Source organism: Aquila chrysaetos, chromosome 6 (assembly GCF_900496995.4).
Source record: "Aquila chrysaetos chrysaetos chromosome 6, bAquChr1.4, whole genome shotgun sequence".
Taxonomy (NCBI): domain Eukaryota; kingdom Metazoa; phylum Chordata; class Aves; order Accipitriformes; family Accipitridae; genus Aquila; species Aquila chrysaetos.
Genome location: NC_044009.1, coordinates 32,526,974 through 32,544,864, shown reverse-complemented (window position 1 = coordinate 32,544,864; position 17,891 = coordinate 32,526,974). Strand labels below are relative to the sequence as shown.

The 17,891-nt window shown below is 38.1% G+C and overlaps 1 protein-coding gene across 1 annotated transcript in view; it reads left to right on the top strand.

Annotated features, from left to right (window-relative positions):
* Positions 1 to 2,214: 2,214 nt before the first annotated feature.
* The window catches only part of XIRP2 (xin actin binding repeat containing 2), a 52,130-nt gene continuing 36,453 nt past the window's right edge, over positions 2,215 to 17,891 (top strand). Inside the window, exons 1-3 of the mRNA XM_030016514.1 lie at positions 2,215 to 2,321; positions 4,062 to 4,119; positions 9,040 to 9,336. Coding sequence (XP_029872374.1) covers positions 2,215 to 2,321; positions 4,062 to 4,119; positions 9,040 to 9,336 — 462 coding nt within the window. The remainder of the gene's footprint in view (positions 2,322 to 4,061; positions 4,120 to 9,039; positions 9,337 to 17,891) is intronic.

The window sequence follows — 17,891 nt, the reverse complement described above, 5'->3', positions numbered from 1 at the left end:
AAGCTCCCACATGCTGTCACCCTCTCAAATGCTTTTTCCTGCCTGTATGCACATAGGCCACAAAGCAAGAAAATAATATTTACAACAGTACAAGAAAAGAACGACCCTTTGTACCACATCAAAGTAAAAGAAAGAAAGGTAAATTTAATATTGCCCAGAAAGCAAGTACTGAACTTGACCAGAAGTCCTTCTCGTGGTAGTCTCAGAAAGATGGTACATATAACTGAAATATTCTTGTTTCACGATCCCTCAGTATGAAGCTCCTTGCTGGCTTAGATACAGCAGTATAATGCAAAAATCCATCATGCTGAAAAGAGTGTCATATTGCATGTCACCAGTCATTCTTGAGAGATGTAAAGAGCAAGATTAAGGCATCCTAAATATTTGTCTCTACAATGGAGGGTGAGTGATTAAGCACAGTGATCTTTGCTCTGTAGAGTTAGAGGGGTGACCATCCCCTGTCATCAGCTGTGTTTTTAATGGATGCCACTGTCCCTTGAAATCACATAAGGGTTCTTTTAGGTGAATTATAATAATGGAATGATTATTAACATACTGACAACGCATTCTTACCAACAAGCTAGCCAGCTGCAATTTTTCCATTTGAAAATAACTGACCAATTAAAGAGTTATCCAATCTGAGTGAATCACACCATGATCCTGGGGATTTCACCCAGACATTTAACGCATGTTGCCAAGGCTTGCTCTGTTCACACATTCACAAAACAATACTGCTTTCTGGGCTGATTCATATATTCCTGCCGAGATGGGGCCGTAACAGTTACATGTGGCTGCAATTCAGAGCTCCCAGAACACTGGCTGAAGTACAAAGTTATAAAATCCTTACTTCCATTTCACTGGCTCTACCTGTGTAGAGAAAAAGCAGAATCCTATTCTGAAATACATCACCTAACTCAGTAATAATTAAACTCAAGCAACAGGTCTTTGGTTAAAACTCAACACTAAACCCTTTTTTTCTGTGCCCTCCCCCTACAATGCATTCCCAAGGACATTTAATAGCTGTCAGCTCTATAGAAATATAGGAGAGATGGTACCCTAACGTAGACAGGTTATGTGCATCTCTGGATCATCTTTTAACATATCAATGAGCACTGGATATGGACATGCTTTATTAATTCCAGTTATGTCATTGTAATTACAAACTTCTGACTTCTTTTCCCAATTCTCTCTCTATAGGAGCAAAGAGGTCTATGTGGGATTTCTCTCCAAATTTCCCATTTACAAAGAATAGGTTAACCAAAAAAAGCCACTTCTAGAGGACTGTAGTGTACATCAAATAGCCTCACAATGACTGTGCTTTAAGTAAGAGTTATCAGCAATGATGATAAGCAGATAGTGAGCAAGCAAATTCTCATTTTAAAACACAGTTCTAATAAAAAAAATGTTTAAACAGATTTTCTAAAGCAAAAGCTAAAAGCAATAAATTCCTCTATAGTTACAGCAGTTAGACTGTTCAGTAATGAGAGACACTTTGCAAGTATATATGAGCGTTATACTAGTTCACGAGGACAGAACTGGGGGATTTGGTGAGAATTATGGAGGTGTAGAAATGAGATGGATGAGCCTCAGGACAGGGATTTCATGCTCAGCAATATTCACAGTGAGCATTCTGAACCTTCAGTTTAAAGCACACCATGAAACAAAGGGCCTAATTCTCTGTTGCCTTTTAGTCATTTTAGCCATGATCAAACTTGAGAGGGGAAAAAAACCTGCATGGCAATTTGGCAATCCCATGTGCCACTAGATAGAAATACAAATAACTGTCAAGGGCAGGACAGAGGACATTCTGCACACAGATTTAACAGCTTGTTATTAAACACTAGACTGAAGCATGGGTCACGTATAATCAACTTGCACCATATTAAGTTTTGTTCCAGTATAAGCTCTGTTACTATTTCAAAGATGGGGGGGGAAACCAGTATTTTGTAGGCATTTTAAATGACTTTGTTATTTTGTACATTTCATGGCCTGCAGTTTTCAAAGTAAGATTTCTTGTCATTTTTATGAGTTATGAAACATACGGCACAAGAGTGGATGCAAGAGGGTACCCTTAGTGTACCCTGTACTTAGCTGAAGAGTCCTTTAAAATTCTATTGGACAAGGAGGTTTAGCTGGAAAGTGAGAGAAGTCTCCATTATACTACAGAAAGAGAGAAAGAAAAACAGGTGTAAATCAAAGAAAACCAAGAGTGGCATGCCAGAGCTAGTTGAACACTTCTGCCCAGTTGGCTATAAGAGAGAACCTGAAGTTAGCCGAGTAGTTGAGAGTAACAATGAAAAACAGGTGCTGCCTGTGTTTGGGTATTTTTTTTATCTACTGAATAGTCCACCCCAAAAAGTGCCCCTAAGGACACCAAGTCATTCTGGGAGACGTTACAGAACAGGTTCTGTCCCTGCTCTTGGCTGGTCTCTTTGGAAAAGGAGTTCTGGGAGACCAGGTTGGTTGAGCTGACTTGCATATGCCCATCCATGGAGATGGTGGCCCAGCAGCCCTGGAATTCAGCTGTGTTTGCCCACAGTGGTGATGGGCAGGTCAGAAGGCAGCGCCTCTTTACTGCAGTCGTCACCTGCCGATGTGCGATCATGACAGATGTGGACCGAGGACTCTCTCAAAGATAATGAAAAAACACGTAAATTGGGAATTGACACAGCTGTATATGAGGGCAAAAAAAAAAGGAGGTAGGACTAGAGGACCTACAGAGGTCCCTGCCAGCCGTAAGTATTCTGCAACTCTAAACTGGGCCATGAAAAGCATTTGTAAACATTCACTGTTGCTGTTCATATACCTGGTGTCAGAAGCGCTGCGTGTTGCTGAAAAGGATTTTGAAGCAATGGTCAGAATTGAATAAAGGGCTAAATACTAGGAGTACATTTTAATTTATTTATGGTTTGTAATATAAATGCTGGCATGTCATAACCATCCAATTTTCCTAGCACTTAAGATTAGCTGAAAGAGGACTTTTCAAGTGGAAGTTACATGCCTGTAAGTATTTGTGTCTGACTTTCTGCAAACACGTAACAAGGGATGGAAATACACAGCTTGCCATTAGTGGAAGTGATGCTTCTCAGCATTTGTCATACAATTACCATTCTCTATTAAAAGGTAAAGAGATGTCAGCGTTGCCTTTGTAAGATGCTTAGCTCATGCATCAGATTCTAAGGTTTGAGGGTTTTTTTAAACTGAGCAGGAGTATCTTCCTCAATTGCCAAATTACCTGCATTTAACAAGTTTTAAGATTTAAAATTATTCATTATATATGTATTTCCTTCTTTGAATTAATTTGTTCTAGCCAATAAGCAATACAGATTGGAACGCTAGCACCCATGCTACAGTAATTCCCTTGATGGTAAAAATAGCTAGAAAGGTCAAAAGCATCTAGAGATTATCTAAACAATTTGATTACAGATTAGGGGCAGGGGGAGAGGGGGGATGGGAGGAGAAAAAAGAAAAAGTAACAGGCCTGTAACATAGCAGATGAAAACAGAATGAAGGGGAGAGGCAGATCTTTGAAAATCCTACCTTTTTTTCCTGTTTGATTTATATATAATATGCACTTTTGGTCCACAATGAAACCCTTGAAAAGCAATTATGTTTATCATTTAGAAAACCAGTTGCATTGGAATGTGATATCATTACGTGGTCTGAATGATACTGAATGTACATAGTACTTTCTTATCCGTTTGACTTATGACTTACCAATTGTACTTTTTCTCCAAACCTTTCCTAAGTACTTAAGAACCAACTATTCCTTACTGGAAGGTGCTTTGTTTCCTGCCAAAGAGCACTGAAACAAAAGCTGTTACCTCCAGCCTTTGCCACTGCTAAGCAGTGTAAGGTGAGCACACGCAGCACAGCCAGAGGTATGGCGGAAAGCATACTTTACTTCCATGCCTCACTAAATAATACATTGGCAAGCCAAGCACATAAGAGATTTGGTGTCTTGTAACTACTATCAGATGTGTGTCTATCAAGCTTCATGTTCGTTAGTCAAATGAGACCAATGAATTAGAGAACGTTTAAATTTGTCTTCCTTTAAACAGGCACACAATAAGTGCAGCAGAGTCACAACTGGAAAACTTGACTGAGAAGAACACAGCGGTAAGATAAGCTCAGTACAAATACACAATTTAATGCTTCTATTTTTTTTTAAATAGGCTGTCTAGTGTGGGGCCTGATACTGCTCAGGTAATAAATAATGGGATAAAAGGAAAAAAAAAATAAGCATGTCTTTCCTCAAGTCCCATGAATATGAATAATGCACTTTCCTCTCTTATTAGATGAGAAAACATGTTGATTTTGCTGGTAAGATATGAGAATTAGTGTTCCAGTGTGATTTACCTCAAAATACTGGAACCTTGTTACATTTGCTAGAATAGGGGTCTGCCATAATTTAAAGTTGAAACAACATTTCTTAAAGTGGTATTATTTAGGTGTGCATATTTGTATCAGGATAAAGGTTGGCATGTCAAATAAGAGCCCAATTTAATCTATTTTCTCAAAATATGACTAGGAATTTGGAAATGCTTTACATTTTGTAGTAATCAAGAACTATTTTAGCTCTTTTCATAAACTTGTCTGAGCTGCTTTTGTTAAGAAGTGTCTGAAATGTAAATGAAGAAATGTTACAGATACTTGAGACTCTGCTTACCTGCAGGAGAAACTGCAAGCTTTTCAAGCAACAGAAGTGTGTGCCTAGCTATCATGTGCACATTTAAAGAGTCCTTACGGGAGAAGAGATTATTTAGTAAAGTGGCCAGTGAATATTGCAGTTGGACTAGATGATTGTTGTAGTTCCCTTCCAACTGAAGAATTTTATTCTATTATTGACTAGATTTAGGGGAGAATTTAGGCAGCTACTGGTCCTCTCTTTCACCCCCCTGCCTCCCTTCCCAGCATTGCCATAAACTAAAAGGGGTCAGCTGCTTTTTGTTCTGTAGCCTCCTCTGGATCCTGTGGGTTGTTCTTCAGTGGTTTGGAAAACGCATCGGGTTGAATGAAATACAGTCTTCATTTGCAACATGTTGGTCCTTCTCTCATAATTTATCCCGAGATGGCCTATGGATCCTCATGCCAGGGGTTCCTGACAGTGCAGATTATGTGGAACCAGATGTCTAGGGTGGGCTGTCAGAAGCAAAAGCTGGATGAAGTAGTATGGGAGATCATCGAAAGGACTTCTCAAATCTTGTCCTCAAAAGATTTTTGGTTTGGGTTTTGGTTTGTTTTTGGTTTTTTTTTAAATTGAGAAGGAAATCCAACTCAATATACAATGGTAAATGGCAGCTGTTTGACAACAGACTGTTTTCTACTGTCAGGAGAGGACTCACCAGTACAATATGCATGATTATATCATCCCACGGTGATACAGCTAAATGAACATAGCAACATTATTCACAAATAGTTCTACAAATAAACTGTATCAGTTTACTATTTTTACAATTTCTATTTACTTGTTTGCTAGTGAACAAATGAAAAAGTTTACATGTCAGAAACATTTAAGATAGCAAGAATATGATGAAAATGCAGGTAGCCATTTTGGCAAAGGAATACACAGCAGAAGTGATACAGTTGTTCTCAACAGCTCTTTTAATTACCTGCATGAATACATTCACCTACCCATTGAATAAATACTCTGCAAACAGTAGAAGAGGGTTTATCTCATTTATAGTGCAAGAAGAAAAATACCATTTCAGTGATCCTACTGTGAAGACAGATTTATCAACAACTTCAGGTTTAAAAAAAAAAACCCTGAAATTTACTGGATATCTGCAATTCATGAGTCTACAAAATCTACAGGCCTTGCTATAGCTTTTTGCTCAGGAAAAATATACATTTATCAGATTTATTACATGCAATGAAGAATTACCGTAGGCCTCATAAAATCGGTGGGAGAGAGATCCAAAAGATCCCAGAGAAGAAGCACAAAAAAAGTAAACCCTACAGTTTGATTGCAGTGTTTGAATGCTGTACTATCACTGGTCTCATAAAACAAACACATTCATGCAAAAGCTTTATAGGTAGCATTCACAAAGACCTACTTTTGAAGGATATATAGCATTTTAGGTAGTTCTTTCACAAAAATTCCACCGTCAATTTCTGCCAGAATGACTGCTCACTAGCTAACTTAATTTGTTTGGTACTGCAATCTTCCTCTCTCCAACACATCCTTTTTTTGGCCACAGCAACACCCTTGAGTCTCCCAAACCAAGGAAAATGAGAGGGCAATGCTCCCTGCAGAGTTTTAACTTGGCTGAAACCTTTATGCTATCACATTGATAATTTTTTTAAAAAATATGTTGTTCCTTATTATGGGCTGTTATTTGACCATTATGGGCAGGGGTTGGTGCAATGGGACTGAAAACATGAATGTAACAGATTAAGTTTTGTCTTGCCCCAAGTCCCATACATAGGCGTGCTCCTATTCCGCAGCTCTTGGGAAGAGGATAGTCACAGATCCACAGATGTGAATTTGCCTGCCAATTTCAACAAATTGGATAGTGTAATAAGTTTATTGTCTCTGTGAGAGAATAAATCAAGATAAGTTTGGGTGGGGAGTGAATAGGCCAGAGGACAAATACAGCCATATTGCTGAGAATTAAAAATAGCGGACACAGAAGAAAGAAAAAAAAAGATACTTGATAAAAGCAACAATATCTCTTCTCCCCTTCACTTAAATAAGATAATTTTACAGATGGCCAGTAAAAGTTGAAAACTACAGTTGGCAGAGCCAGTATGAAATTATAATAGTGATTTAGGTCAAAGTACAAATCTGCGCTTTTCTTATTTCCTCTATTTTCTTCCTATGTTTTCATGAAGGCTAAGGCTCTACAAAGCTCAGGAAACAATTAAAATAACTGACAATTTTATATATTCAGTATTCATCAAATATTTTACTTGAAATAAATTCCCATTAGTATTCTTCAGTGATTTAAACTACCATGAGCAGGTAAGGAAGGAAATTAGAAGATCAGAGACCAGTTTCAGAGACGGCAGAAATAAAACGTGAAAACCTCAAATGACCTCTAGGACACACCAGATTCTGGTTTGGGGTTTTTTGTGGGGTTTTTTTTCCTCCAAGTTTCAGAGAGACACTTTCATTAAAATACATCTTCAGGAAGTGGCTTAAAGTTCAGGTTTAGGCCTACATTCAAATTTATTCCTGACACAAATGCAGAGTTTACAATGAAATTTCTCTTTTCAGGGGGCAGGGCAGGAAGTACAGCAAATCACCAACTTTATAAACCATTGAATCTCCACACAATTTCACCTCATACAAGCCAATTCATGCATGCAAACAAAGCAAATGCGTTTGTTTTATCTGTCATCTAGCAGCCACAGGTCCCACACTAGACAAGGGTAAAAGAAGCTACCACTCTTACTTAAATCTATTTTGAGAGCTGCGAGGGAGAAGGAGGTGAACTCCAGACTATTTTTGAATGACGGCATAACACCTACTCTGAAAACCACTGAAACCAACAAAAGAACCCACTAGCAATGAAGAAGCCTGCTTCACAGTCTAAAGTTAATCCTTAGATGTAGTGTAAATCAGGAGTATAACTCAACTATGAGTTAGGTGGAACATTCTTGCGACTGGTGAGTTTAACAGCTATTCTTCATTTTGGGTTAAAAGTCAGACCCATTTAGGATCTTTGATGAAACCAGACAGCTTAGAACAACAGGTACATGTGGTAGGGGAAGGAACGTTTTTACTCTTTTGCGTGCAGGAAAAGGAGAGCATGGGAGGCAGCTTGCATCAGTCAAGGGGAACTAGTAGGATATTAGCCATAGTCACAACCTGGTACTGCCAAAAAGCTAAAGGAGAGACATGTCTTGGGCCAATTTCTGGTTGGAAAGAAGGTCAAAGCTCTGAGCCAAGAAACTCTTTCTTGTTTTGTTCAAGGAAGGTGGACCTTGAGTTTCCTTTGAAAAATAATCTTGGAGTGCATCAAATACCCAGTGTCTCGCCTGTGTTTTTTCCTCCTAAGCAAAATACTACAGACCATACTAATTCTGGTTGAAAATTGACTCAAAAAAACCCCAGGCCCAACTCCCAACAATGCAGATTTAAACTCAATCAAATGTAAGCATGTTAAAGGACAGTAAAACATATAACAAATTCTCTTGCTGAGAAGGGAGTGGCTAATGAATTGATCTTAGCTAGTAGTTGGGTCTCAGTTCTTGTTAACATTTCTCTTCACTGTTTTAAATGCATGTTCTTTCTACTCAAACTCATTTTGAATGAGAGATGAAAACTTACATTTGAGTATTTGCTGCAGGGCAGAAAAACCTCAACTCAAACCTCTTGGGAGCTGATTTCAGGAAATGGGTAACAGATTTCAGCAACTGGCACAAAATGATAGAATGGCAATTTTCCTTCCCAAGCATATTGTAAGAAAGATGAAATAAGCCTTTGTGAGAACAGAGTCAACCGATCAGAAAGATTCAATACCAACACTTAGTAATTTACCTGCCAGAAGAGTTACAGTGCAATTAGGAGCACTGTACCAGGATGTATTTCCAGACTACCCAAGTACTCTCACAGCTAATGCAGTAGCCCTTCTGTCTCCTGGCTGCATTAAAATGCTGTGTCTCACTCTACAATACTGACAGCTGTATCAAATCTAAAAGATACCAGCACACAACACCTTTCAGTGCAGCACACACTGATTACCAGGCACTCATTCATTAGCCCCACTTTGTTTGAAAGTCTCCTTAATTGTGTGCTTGCTGCTTCTCCATTCATGATAGACAGCAATTCTGCTGGCAAGCTTAAGAATAAAATATCTGAATGCCACTCTTAATTCACTTTTAATTAACATGTTGCTGCCCTATGAACACAGCGAACCCTTTCACTGACTCTTACCGGGTCTCACTTTCCACTGGGAAGTGGCTTCTGTCCCAGCCGCCGGTCTGCGCCCCGGCCTGTCCCACAACCCGCAAGGGCTCTGGAGCCGCCCTGCCGCGGCCTTCGCTGGCACGGTGCTGCCTGCCTCTGACCCCAGGTACGTGTTGCATTGGCAGGGCACGCTGGAGCTGGCAGACTTGCCCCTGCAGAAGGGCTCCGTGGAGCTCCTCAAGCAGAGATGGGAGTCCACCGATGCTACAAGACCTGGCCCGACGCTTCAGTGCTCTCCAGCCCCACGGTCCCTGGTGCCGGATAAGATCAGCTGCAGCAGCACCGTGGAGAAAGTACCGGCAGACAGCAGGAGGGCGGACGTGTTCAAGGAGGAGACCCCAGGCGGCCCTCAGGAGACCGAGCACTTCCCCATCACTGTGGAGGAGCTGCGGAGCCACTTCGAGGCCCTGGGTGGCAAGAAGGTAGGTGCCTGGGATGGGCGGGCACCGCGAGGGAATGGAGATGGGCCCCAGGGCGGTTTCCCCAGCCTCACACAGCCCCTTCTCCTGTGCCCTGCCGGGGATGGGCAGTGCCACCCGCGGCTCCCGTGGATGTCCTGTGGACAATTTGGATCAGTGTGTTAATACTAAGTGTTCTATAGCTTTCCTTATTCCATAATGTTATTGGTCTGGATCATTTTAATGGTTGCTGAGTGGCGCTACCTGCCAACCTGTCAGGTAAGTTGGTGCGCAATTGTGCTTGGCCGGTGCTTTTTAGCGGGGGGAGAAAAGCAAGGTATTATGGCCCAAGAGCAGAATTCCCCACTGAAACTATTTACAAACACTCTAAAACTTTCTGAAGCAATTGCTTCTTATTTGTAGAACAGTATTGACTCCCTTTCAACTGAGAAACCTGCTGTCACTTCACCCATTGGTTTTCACTGGCATAACATGACAGGCTGGGACAAATTGCAACCTTTATTTGTCATCAGATTTTTGTCTAAGACATGTCTGTGATTTCTTTGAACTATCTGGACAGAAGCTAGGCTTTTTTGAAGCTTAAAAAAATGCTTCAGAGAAGTATAGGATAATGAAAAGGTTATTAGTAAACTTAATTAGGGCAACTTCATTTGTTTTTTGTGGCTAAAAAGTCTTTCACCATGCTTTACCTCTTCGGCATGAAAACTAAAATGTCCCTGCAGGTTTTGGTTGCTGATGGAATTTTTTATACCTTTCACATTGTAAATTCTCACTTCTTGTTCAGTTACCAGGTTTAAAAAAAAACCCATAAATAAATAAAACCTCCCCTTTTTACCCCATTTCTCAAAGATATACTAAAACTTGATGTCACTGTGTTCTCCCACCTTCTAACTACTGCAGGATAACCCTGCCAGTCCATGTAGTCAGTCATTTACCCATTTAATTTTAATGCCCAGAGTGATTTAAACATGGTTTTCTGGTCCAGAAACTAGAGTTCAGAATAATGCATGCTGACCGTGATATAATTCATACACAAAATCCTGCTATTAAAAGATATTAGAAAGCTTTTTTATGTGAACAGTAAAATAAAAATTCATGTGATTCATGAAAAATCTTTTCATTGGCTTTAGACACATAACACAAAAAGTAGCAGGTACCAATAAAATAAAGGTTAAAACTTTATGGGATTATTGAGCACTTTAAAGACCACATAAAATAGTCATAGACTGCTGCAAAGTGGCATACTCAAATGATTTTAAGGCGGAGACCTTTTTGGTTGATCTAACTTAGTCATTTTTTAATAATACCAAAATAAACTTTTTTCCTATGAAGCAGTGCATTCAGTATTGCAGACATGACCATTCTTGTCGGAGCAAATTGATTCTTTTTTAATCTTATTGATACAAAGAGCTCCTTATTGAATGATAAAGAATAATTTTTTGGACTTAAGCAGCATTCTTCACTTGACAGGATTGCAGACCTTTATTTAAACAATAATTACCAAGAAAGTAAAAGAACTCCTCACTCCAGTCTCAGAACTGTTACACCAATTAAATATTACTTTGTTAGGGTTTCTTTGCAGAATTTGCTACTGCTCCATCTGCAAATGCTTTGAATTCATGTGCAGCTTAGAATCTGACCATTAGTATTATTATTATTATTTCACTGATATACTTTATAACAATTATTTCCAAGTATATCTCTCTGCTAGGTGTTCCTCCAAGTGAAAATTTATCATTTTTGATACAAAAGAGGAGCAAAGGCTCAGTAAAAAGTGTAGGAGGTAGGGGGGAAAGGGTCAAGGAAGTGTTACTTTCCTTTCTTACAATTTGTTTGCCAAGAACGCTGCATATGAAATGTATTTGAGTAGAGCTCTAGTTAAAATCAATTTTACTCTCTGGCCACCCAGAAGTGAAAGAAGAGGTGTACTCTCTACAGAGCATGCCTTCTTGCTAAGTTACTGAAACTCATGGAGGAATTGCAACTGTTAAGATCAGTATCTTGCAAAGAACATTGAAAAGCAGATGGTGCTTATAAACTGGGAAGTGACAAGGGGTGGAAAATGTTGAGGAACAGGCCCTTTTTTCAGAATTCAAGTGGAAAAGCTTGAATTCTGTTATCCTGTTCAGGTAGCTGTCTTAGGCAATAAGATTTATATTGCCTCTGAGGATTTATTTCCCCAGCATTGTAAAACATCTTGAGGTTTCCAAGATACAATCAATGTGAAATGTAGAAAAATGGAATCTGCATCATAGAAGACTTTCACAATGTAAGCATTGCTTCAATATTTTTACTTAAAAAGAAAAATTTGAAAGTGAGCCTACAAAAAATGTAGGCATTCATACCAAGGGTTTCTGATGCTGAAGAAGTATGGATACTTAAACTCGGGTCATGCACTTACAAATCTGGGCAACACAGACCAAAAGCAAGACTGACAGGGTTTAAAAAAAAAATGTGTGAACTCTACAGGCATAGGAGTTCTGTGATAGGTTAGATTATTTCAGTAATATGAAAAGTTGGAGCTAAACTGATGCTGGTGCTAACAACGGCAACAACATCTATGTCCAAGATCTAATGGCACAAAAAATGTGTAGAAATTACTGATTCCTCCACTGGTAACAGTGAATAAGCATGAAAAAAATAAAATCATGTGACATAAATATGATCCACAGCAATCTCGGGCTTTGCATGTATAAAGCCTGGACTTTGTATCATATTTTAAATTAATATACTGAAGGTATTTAAAAGTGCATGTTAAGCATTTGATGTGTATCTGGTTAATGATAAGGACCCTAGATGTTAGAGGTGACAAAGGCATTTATTAATATTAATGAATGTTAAGTATTTTAGTAGTTAAATATTACACCATGAGATAAGATACTTGTCATGAAAAACAATAGCAATTTAGTACGCCTTCAGAAGACACATTTTGACTATAGTTCTAGCAAGTCATCAGTGATACAAGAAAATACTTATATTGCAAAATAATGCAAGGCTGTGCAAAGGTTTTAGCAAACTAATTGCTTAAGATTCAATCTCTTTCAACCATAGTACATTTCCATGGGCAGGAGGAGTGAAAGATGGGGAATGAACTGATGCATTTTCCTTGAATTGTTGTAGTGGTTTCACCCAGAAGTGATAGAGGAGGTTAGAACAAAGTTAGAAATGGCAGTATGTAAAACTAAGTTGAAGCCATAGAAATCACAATGGAATTTTTAAAATTTAAACAAAATGTCTTTTAAGGCTCAGTGCCAGCTAACTATATTACAGTTACCTTATGCATAAGTGAACATGCTCATTAGCCTTATGCTCAGAAAAAGACTGCCAACTGTTGTAACCCTGCTTAAATGGACTATCTCTTGACTAATCAGACTTTCAACACCAGGGCCCATCTTATTACATTATCCATAGGAAAAATAGATTTTATTCTAAGGCAGCAAAATCCTGCTGATTAAAATTTCTAAAACCTGTCATTCAGGTTCCATTTCCATTGCAGTGCTGTTATTTGTATATGTACAAAATCAATAGAGAAAAATCAGGGCAATTAAATAATGTTAAACCATGAAGTGACTTCTAAACAATTAGATCCATTATATAAAGAACCCTCTGCTGGTTCAAAAGTGAAAGACATTATCATAGGCAGCTGCAAAGATATTTAGACTTTTGGCATTTTTCTTCCTGGTGGCTATATGGTGAACTACGCCCAATCCTAATTATTTGAATGGAATTAACACTTCATATTGCAATAGGAGAATACAAAAAAGAATAAAAAGAGACAGGGACTAGGTTTAATAATATTGAAGCTGAATCACTTGGTGAAGTCAAATTACTTTTGCCTGAGTTTATCTAAGTAGAACTTGGATGTATATCCTTCTTAGGAGTATTAATAAGTTAATAATTAATTAATTCTCTTGCTGGAGCCTTTCAATGAAAGCCTATAGTATCAGGCCTGTCCATACCTTTCCATTACATAGAAATAAACTGATGTCCCATTCTGATAAAATGAAAAGTATTTCCCCCTTTCCTACAGGAAAAAACTTTTTCTTAGGAAGTAATAATGTATTAAAACATCAATTTACTGTACTGACTTATCACTCCCATGAAACAAGTACTTTAGTTTATTAGCACTCAAAGGCATTGGAATGTTAAAGCAACCAAGGCCTGTGTTTGCTGGAAAGTGATTATGTATGTTTTTCTTAAAATATGTTAAAGCATCCCAACTGAAAAAGTAATTTCATGCTTACTTTTTAGAGAAACCTATTCAAAGATCTCATTAAAACCATTCATTTAAATAATCTGGTATATGTTCATTAAACTGTGTCCTTTGCAGAAAACATATGAACTGCTGCCAGAAAGTAAATGAAGGGAACAGATGTTTAATGTAAAAGGTTAGACCTTCACTAAAATTGTTTAAACAAGCAGCATCTTTTTTTCCCTTAACACCCTAAGAAACGTTTATATTAATTTAGCAAAGCCATGTAATGCAGAAAAGAACGGAAAGCCTACAAAAACTGTAGGTCAGTTTTGTGTCCTGTTAGCACTTGCATCATTTGTATTTTTATTATGGATGCTTGAAAGCGAACAGTGAGGAGTGCATGGGATGGCCAAATGATTACCCTTGCTGAAAAGCTTGATACTGAAGGGAGTGCTGTATGGTCAGCCTTCTGGATTTTGGCTTCATCTCTTTCTTGGCTCATTCTTTTTGTGACACAATGCATTCCTCCCCTTTGTTTTCATGAACTTTTTTCTAAGGCCAGAAGATTCCACAACAAGGAAAGGCCACATTGCCTATGGGACTTGAATTGTAGATTGTGAAGAACAGGTTTTGGTAAAAATTCACATTCTTTTTTTCCTTAAAGGAAGACTTTTTTTCTGTGCTTTTACTTTCTCAGTAAACATATCAGCTCTTTACAGGTACCTTACAAATCATCTGAAGAAAAAATCCTCCTCCCACTTTGGTTATTCTTATTTAACTCACCTCTGAACTGGACTGGCTTTTCACAGTTTGGAAGATGTATTGAATTTTTTGCCTTTCTAGAAACTGCACATGTTGACAGAGTTCTCACTGATCTGTACAATGTTTTACACCAGGGAACGCAGCTTTTCCCATGGTGGGAATGGAGCTTTCCAAAGCTCCTTTGTTCAGAAGCAGTCCCACAAATTATTGCAGTACGGTGTGTACACACACACACACACACACACAAAGGTCTTCTATAAATTACTGCTGTTCCTTCCTGTTTAATGAGTGAATTGGCAGTGATTCACATTCCATCCCAGTGTACCACCTGCAGTTCTTCAGTTCTTCTGAGCTATTTTCTCTGTGTTATTTACACCGTTATACTTTCATTGTATATACATCCAGAAGTAACTATTTTCTGGAGACTGTACCTGCCTTCCTCAAGGTGTTACACAAAACTGGATTTGAAATCAGCACAAATGATTCACACTTGTGACAATTTCAGACATTCTTCACCACGCCCCTGTTAACTAGTTTCTCTAGTGGCCTGTGCCACTAGTTTTGCTAGTTGCCTAATTATTAAGTAACTATGCTTCGGCCAGATACTTGAATGTTTTCCAAATAACAAGTTATAATATTTTCCTTTAACAGACCCTTGAGAACTCTTTTATTCTTCTGCCCTCAATTCAGCTTTACCATTTTTTGTGCTTTATTTGGAGGTGTGCACAGCTGAGGAAACAATCTGTAATAGGATCTCACCTTAAAAGGGTAGAATCATCCACTTTTCCTCACAGTGAGAGATGCATTTGAGCTGCAGCAACAAGGAAGCTTGCTAGAAAAAAAGTAGGACAGATCAGTCGGAAAATTGAAACTTGTGTGTCACCAGTTCCTTATGAGAAATTAAATCTGGGTTTAATCTCATTTACATATGTTGAGTTGTTGTTATGTATGTAACAGTAGTTGTTACTACTGTTGAGTAGGCTGCATTTTTATAAGGAACAGGATGGGATGGACTACGGTCATATGCCCTCAACTAAACTTTCCAAAGGAAGTCTCCTTTGTGCCGAGATTTAATAGATACGTTTGTTGCTTCTCAATGTTCTTGTTGCTTACTGCTTATTCAGAATCCACAAAGATTCATCATGTATCATGTGCTGCAGATAAGGGTGGCTTATTTTTAGGATCACTTGTCCTCAACAAATTGCAATGATTTCAGGTGTGGGTCTCATTTTCGTCTGATTATTGTCTGGCTCTATTCCCTACGTTCTTTCTGTCTCACTGTTAAAAAGACTTCTTGCCTGGTTTTTTGGCTGCCGTATTTTTAATTTAAAGAGGCACTTTTCATCTGTTATGATGAGTTGAGTCTTTTGTGGAGTACAGCCAGCTAATCGAAAAAACAATTTTGACAGTGCATCAAATACTACTTCCTAGGATGACTGACTTTCCTAGGAAGGCAGTCTAAGAATCTTAAAGTTCTTTCTGGAACAGGGAAGCATTTAAATAGAAGCATTTAAAAAACACAAAGCACATTTTCTCTACAAGATTAAGTCCAAATTTTTTCTTATGCTGTTGAATACAATCATACTTCCATCATTACACAGTAACAGATATCCCTAAAAAGTTGCATATATACACAGCAGTTTAACAGGTATTGTAAAAATTGAGAAAGTGAGAAAAGTGCTTAGCCAAAAAGACATTTTAGTAATAGTGGGCTTCTGACAGTTTCTGAGATATTTTCAGGACTTCTACCTGTATCACTGCAGATACAACATTGTTTTGCCTTTAGTTCTTTCAGTAAAGACCAGTGAAGCTAAAGAGAAATAAATTTTTTTTTGTGCTAACTAAAGTTCTGCAGCTGAGCCTGTAATTTGGAAATGGAATAAACAGAGGAGAATCTCATTTGCTTCAGGAAAACCAAAAGAGCTAAAAGCATCAGGTTGTGTTTTTCTTTCAAAGTGCTAATATTGTAATATAAGGCTATTCATAGTACTAGAGTAAAAGTGTCTAGGTATGTTTCTATGAAAACTGATGAAAGAACACTAAGGTGTATGGAAAGAAATAAAATGTCTTATTTTGCTCTTCATAGTACACTGTAAGCTGCAGTGGTTACAAGAAGAAATTAGATTTTGAAAGAACCTAACTTCATTTTTTTAAGCTGTTAATTTTTCTGAACAGATAGGAGATTTGATATTTTTAATATTTCTTTAGGGCCTGATTTAGCAGAAATTACCTTCTTGTAAATTCAGGATTATAGCAGACTGACTAGTCTTTGGTTCAAGTCTCCAGAAGGCAGAGAAAAGCAGAGAAGCTCTGCCTTCCATATGCAGATGCTATCTCTAATCTGACTGTGTGCTACTAAGCAAGCACACCAAGAGAATGGAGAAATGAGGAAAATGACCCTTTGGGCTTCTTAGGAAAGGCACACACACACACACACACACAGACACACACACAAAAAAAAAGTCATGAAAGGGTTCTTCTTTAAAGATATGATCACTTAGAAATGACCCAGAAATTGCATGTTGTAGAAAGAATCTTTAACATTTTAAAATCTGCAGAGATCAATAAAGTTAAAACCTTTTAACTTAGAGAGAAGTTGTATGTGATGTCCATTGAGTTTTGTACAGTTTGATCTTGAGGGTGAAGAATTGTGCTTTCTGGGTCATCAGAAAAATTACCTCTTCTCTTTCCAGACACATAAGCCAGTAAACACCTCACTTTATCCAAGTCTATTTTTGTTGTATGGCTTCCAACCTATTAGCCAGCAGCATCAGAGCTTGATAACCTCTGTGGGAAACTGACCATAAAGCACCTGGAAAGGCACAGCTCCTTTCCATGGTCAGTGGCCAGAAAATGACATTTGGAAAAGTAAGTTTCATTTATAACATTCTTTAACTTCATCTCCACATTTAGTTTAATTTTAGTTTGCAATATTTTATAGACAATACTTCTTATCCTAAGTAACTTCTTAAGTATTTGTCACTTGTGGCAGAAAGCAACAAATCTTAAAACATTTTCACTATCATTCTGTCTGCTGGTACTTGGAACAATTTACCAGCCTGTGGTATCTTAATCAATTCTTGAAGCATGAAAGTGATGTGGAAAGATGGGAGGTAAATACGTCCATTACTAGCGTGTCCTGGGAAACAGCACTTGGAGGGAAACATAACATCTGAGTTAAGTGAATTAGTAGGAAATAAGCTTGTGACAAAGTCTGACAAATCCACAGGTGGTAATATGCAGGGGAGAGCAGATCCATACATTAAACAGGAGTGAAAGAGACATTACTTGCTGTTGCAGAGTACAATGTGTAATATGTCAAAGAACAATTTTCAGCTTAACAATCAAATAAGAACCTGCACCAAAACATACTCACAATTATTGACTATTTCAATAGGCTATTAAATATTTAAAATAAAATCCCTAATATGTCTATTCCTGTTATCTTTCCTCCAACCTGTATAACGTTTCTGAGAAAAAACTGTTAACAAGTCTGTTATTCTCTGACAGTATCCAGTAGAAAGAGAAATGGACTCACCATGTTTTCTGAAGTTGTTGTCATGAGGTTGAAGTAAATGGGTCCAAAACAACCATACTCAGG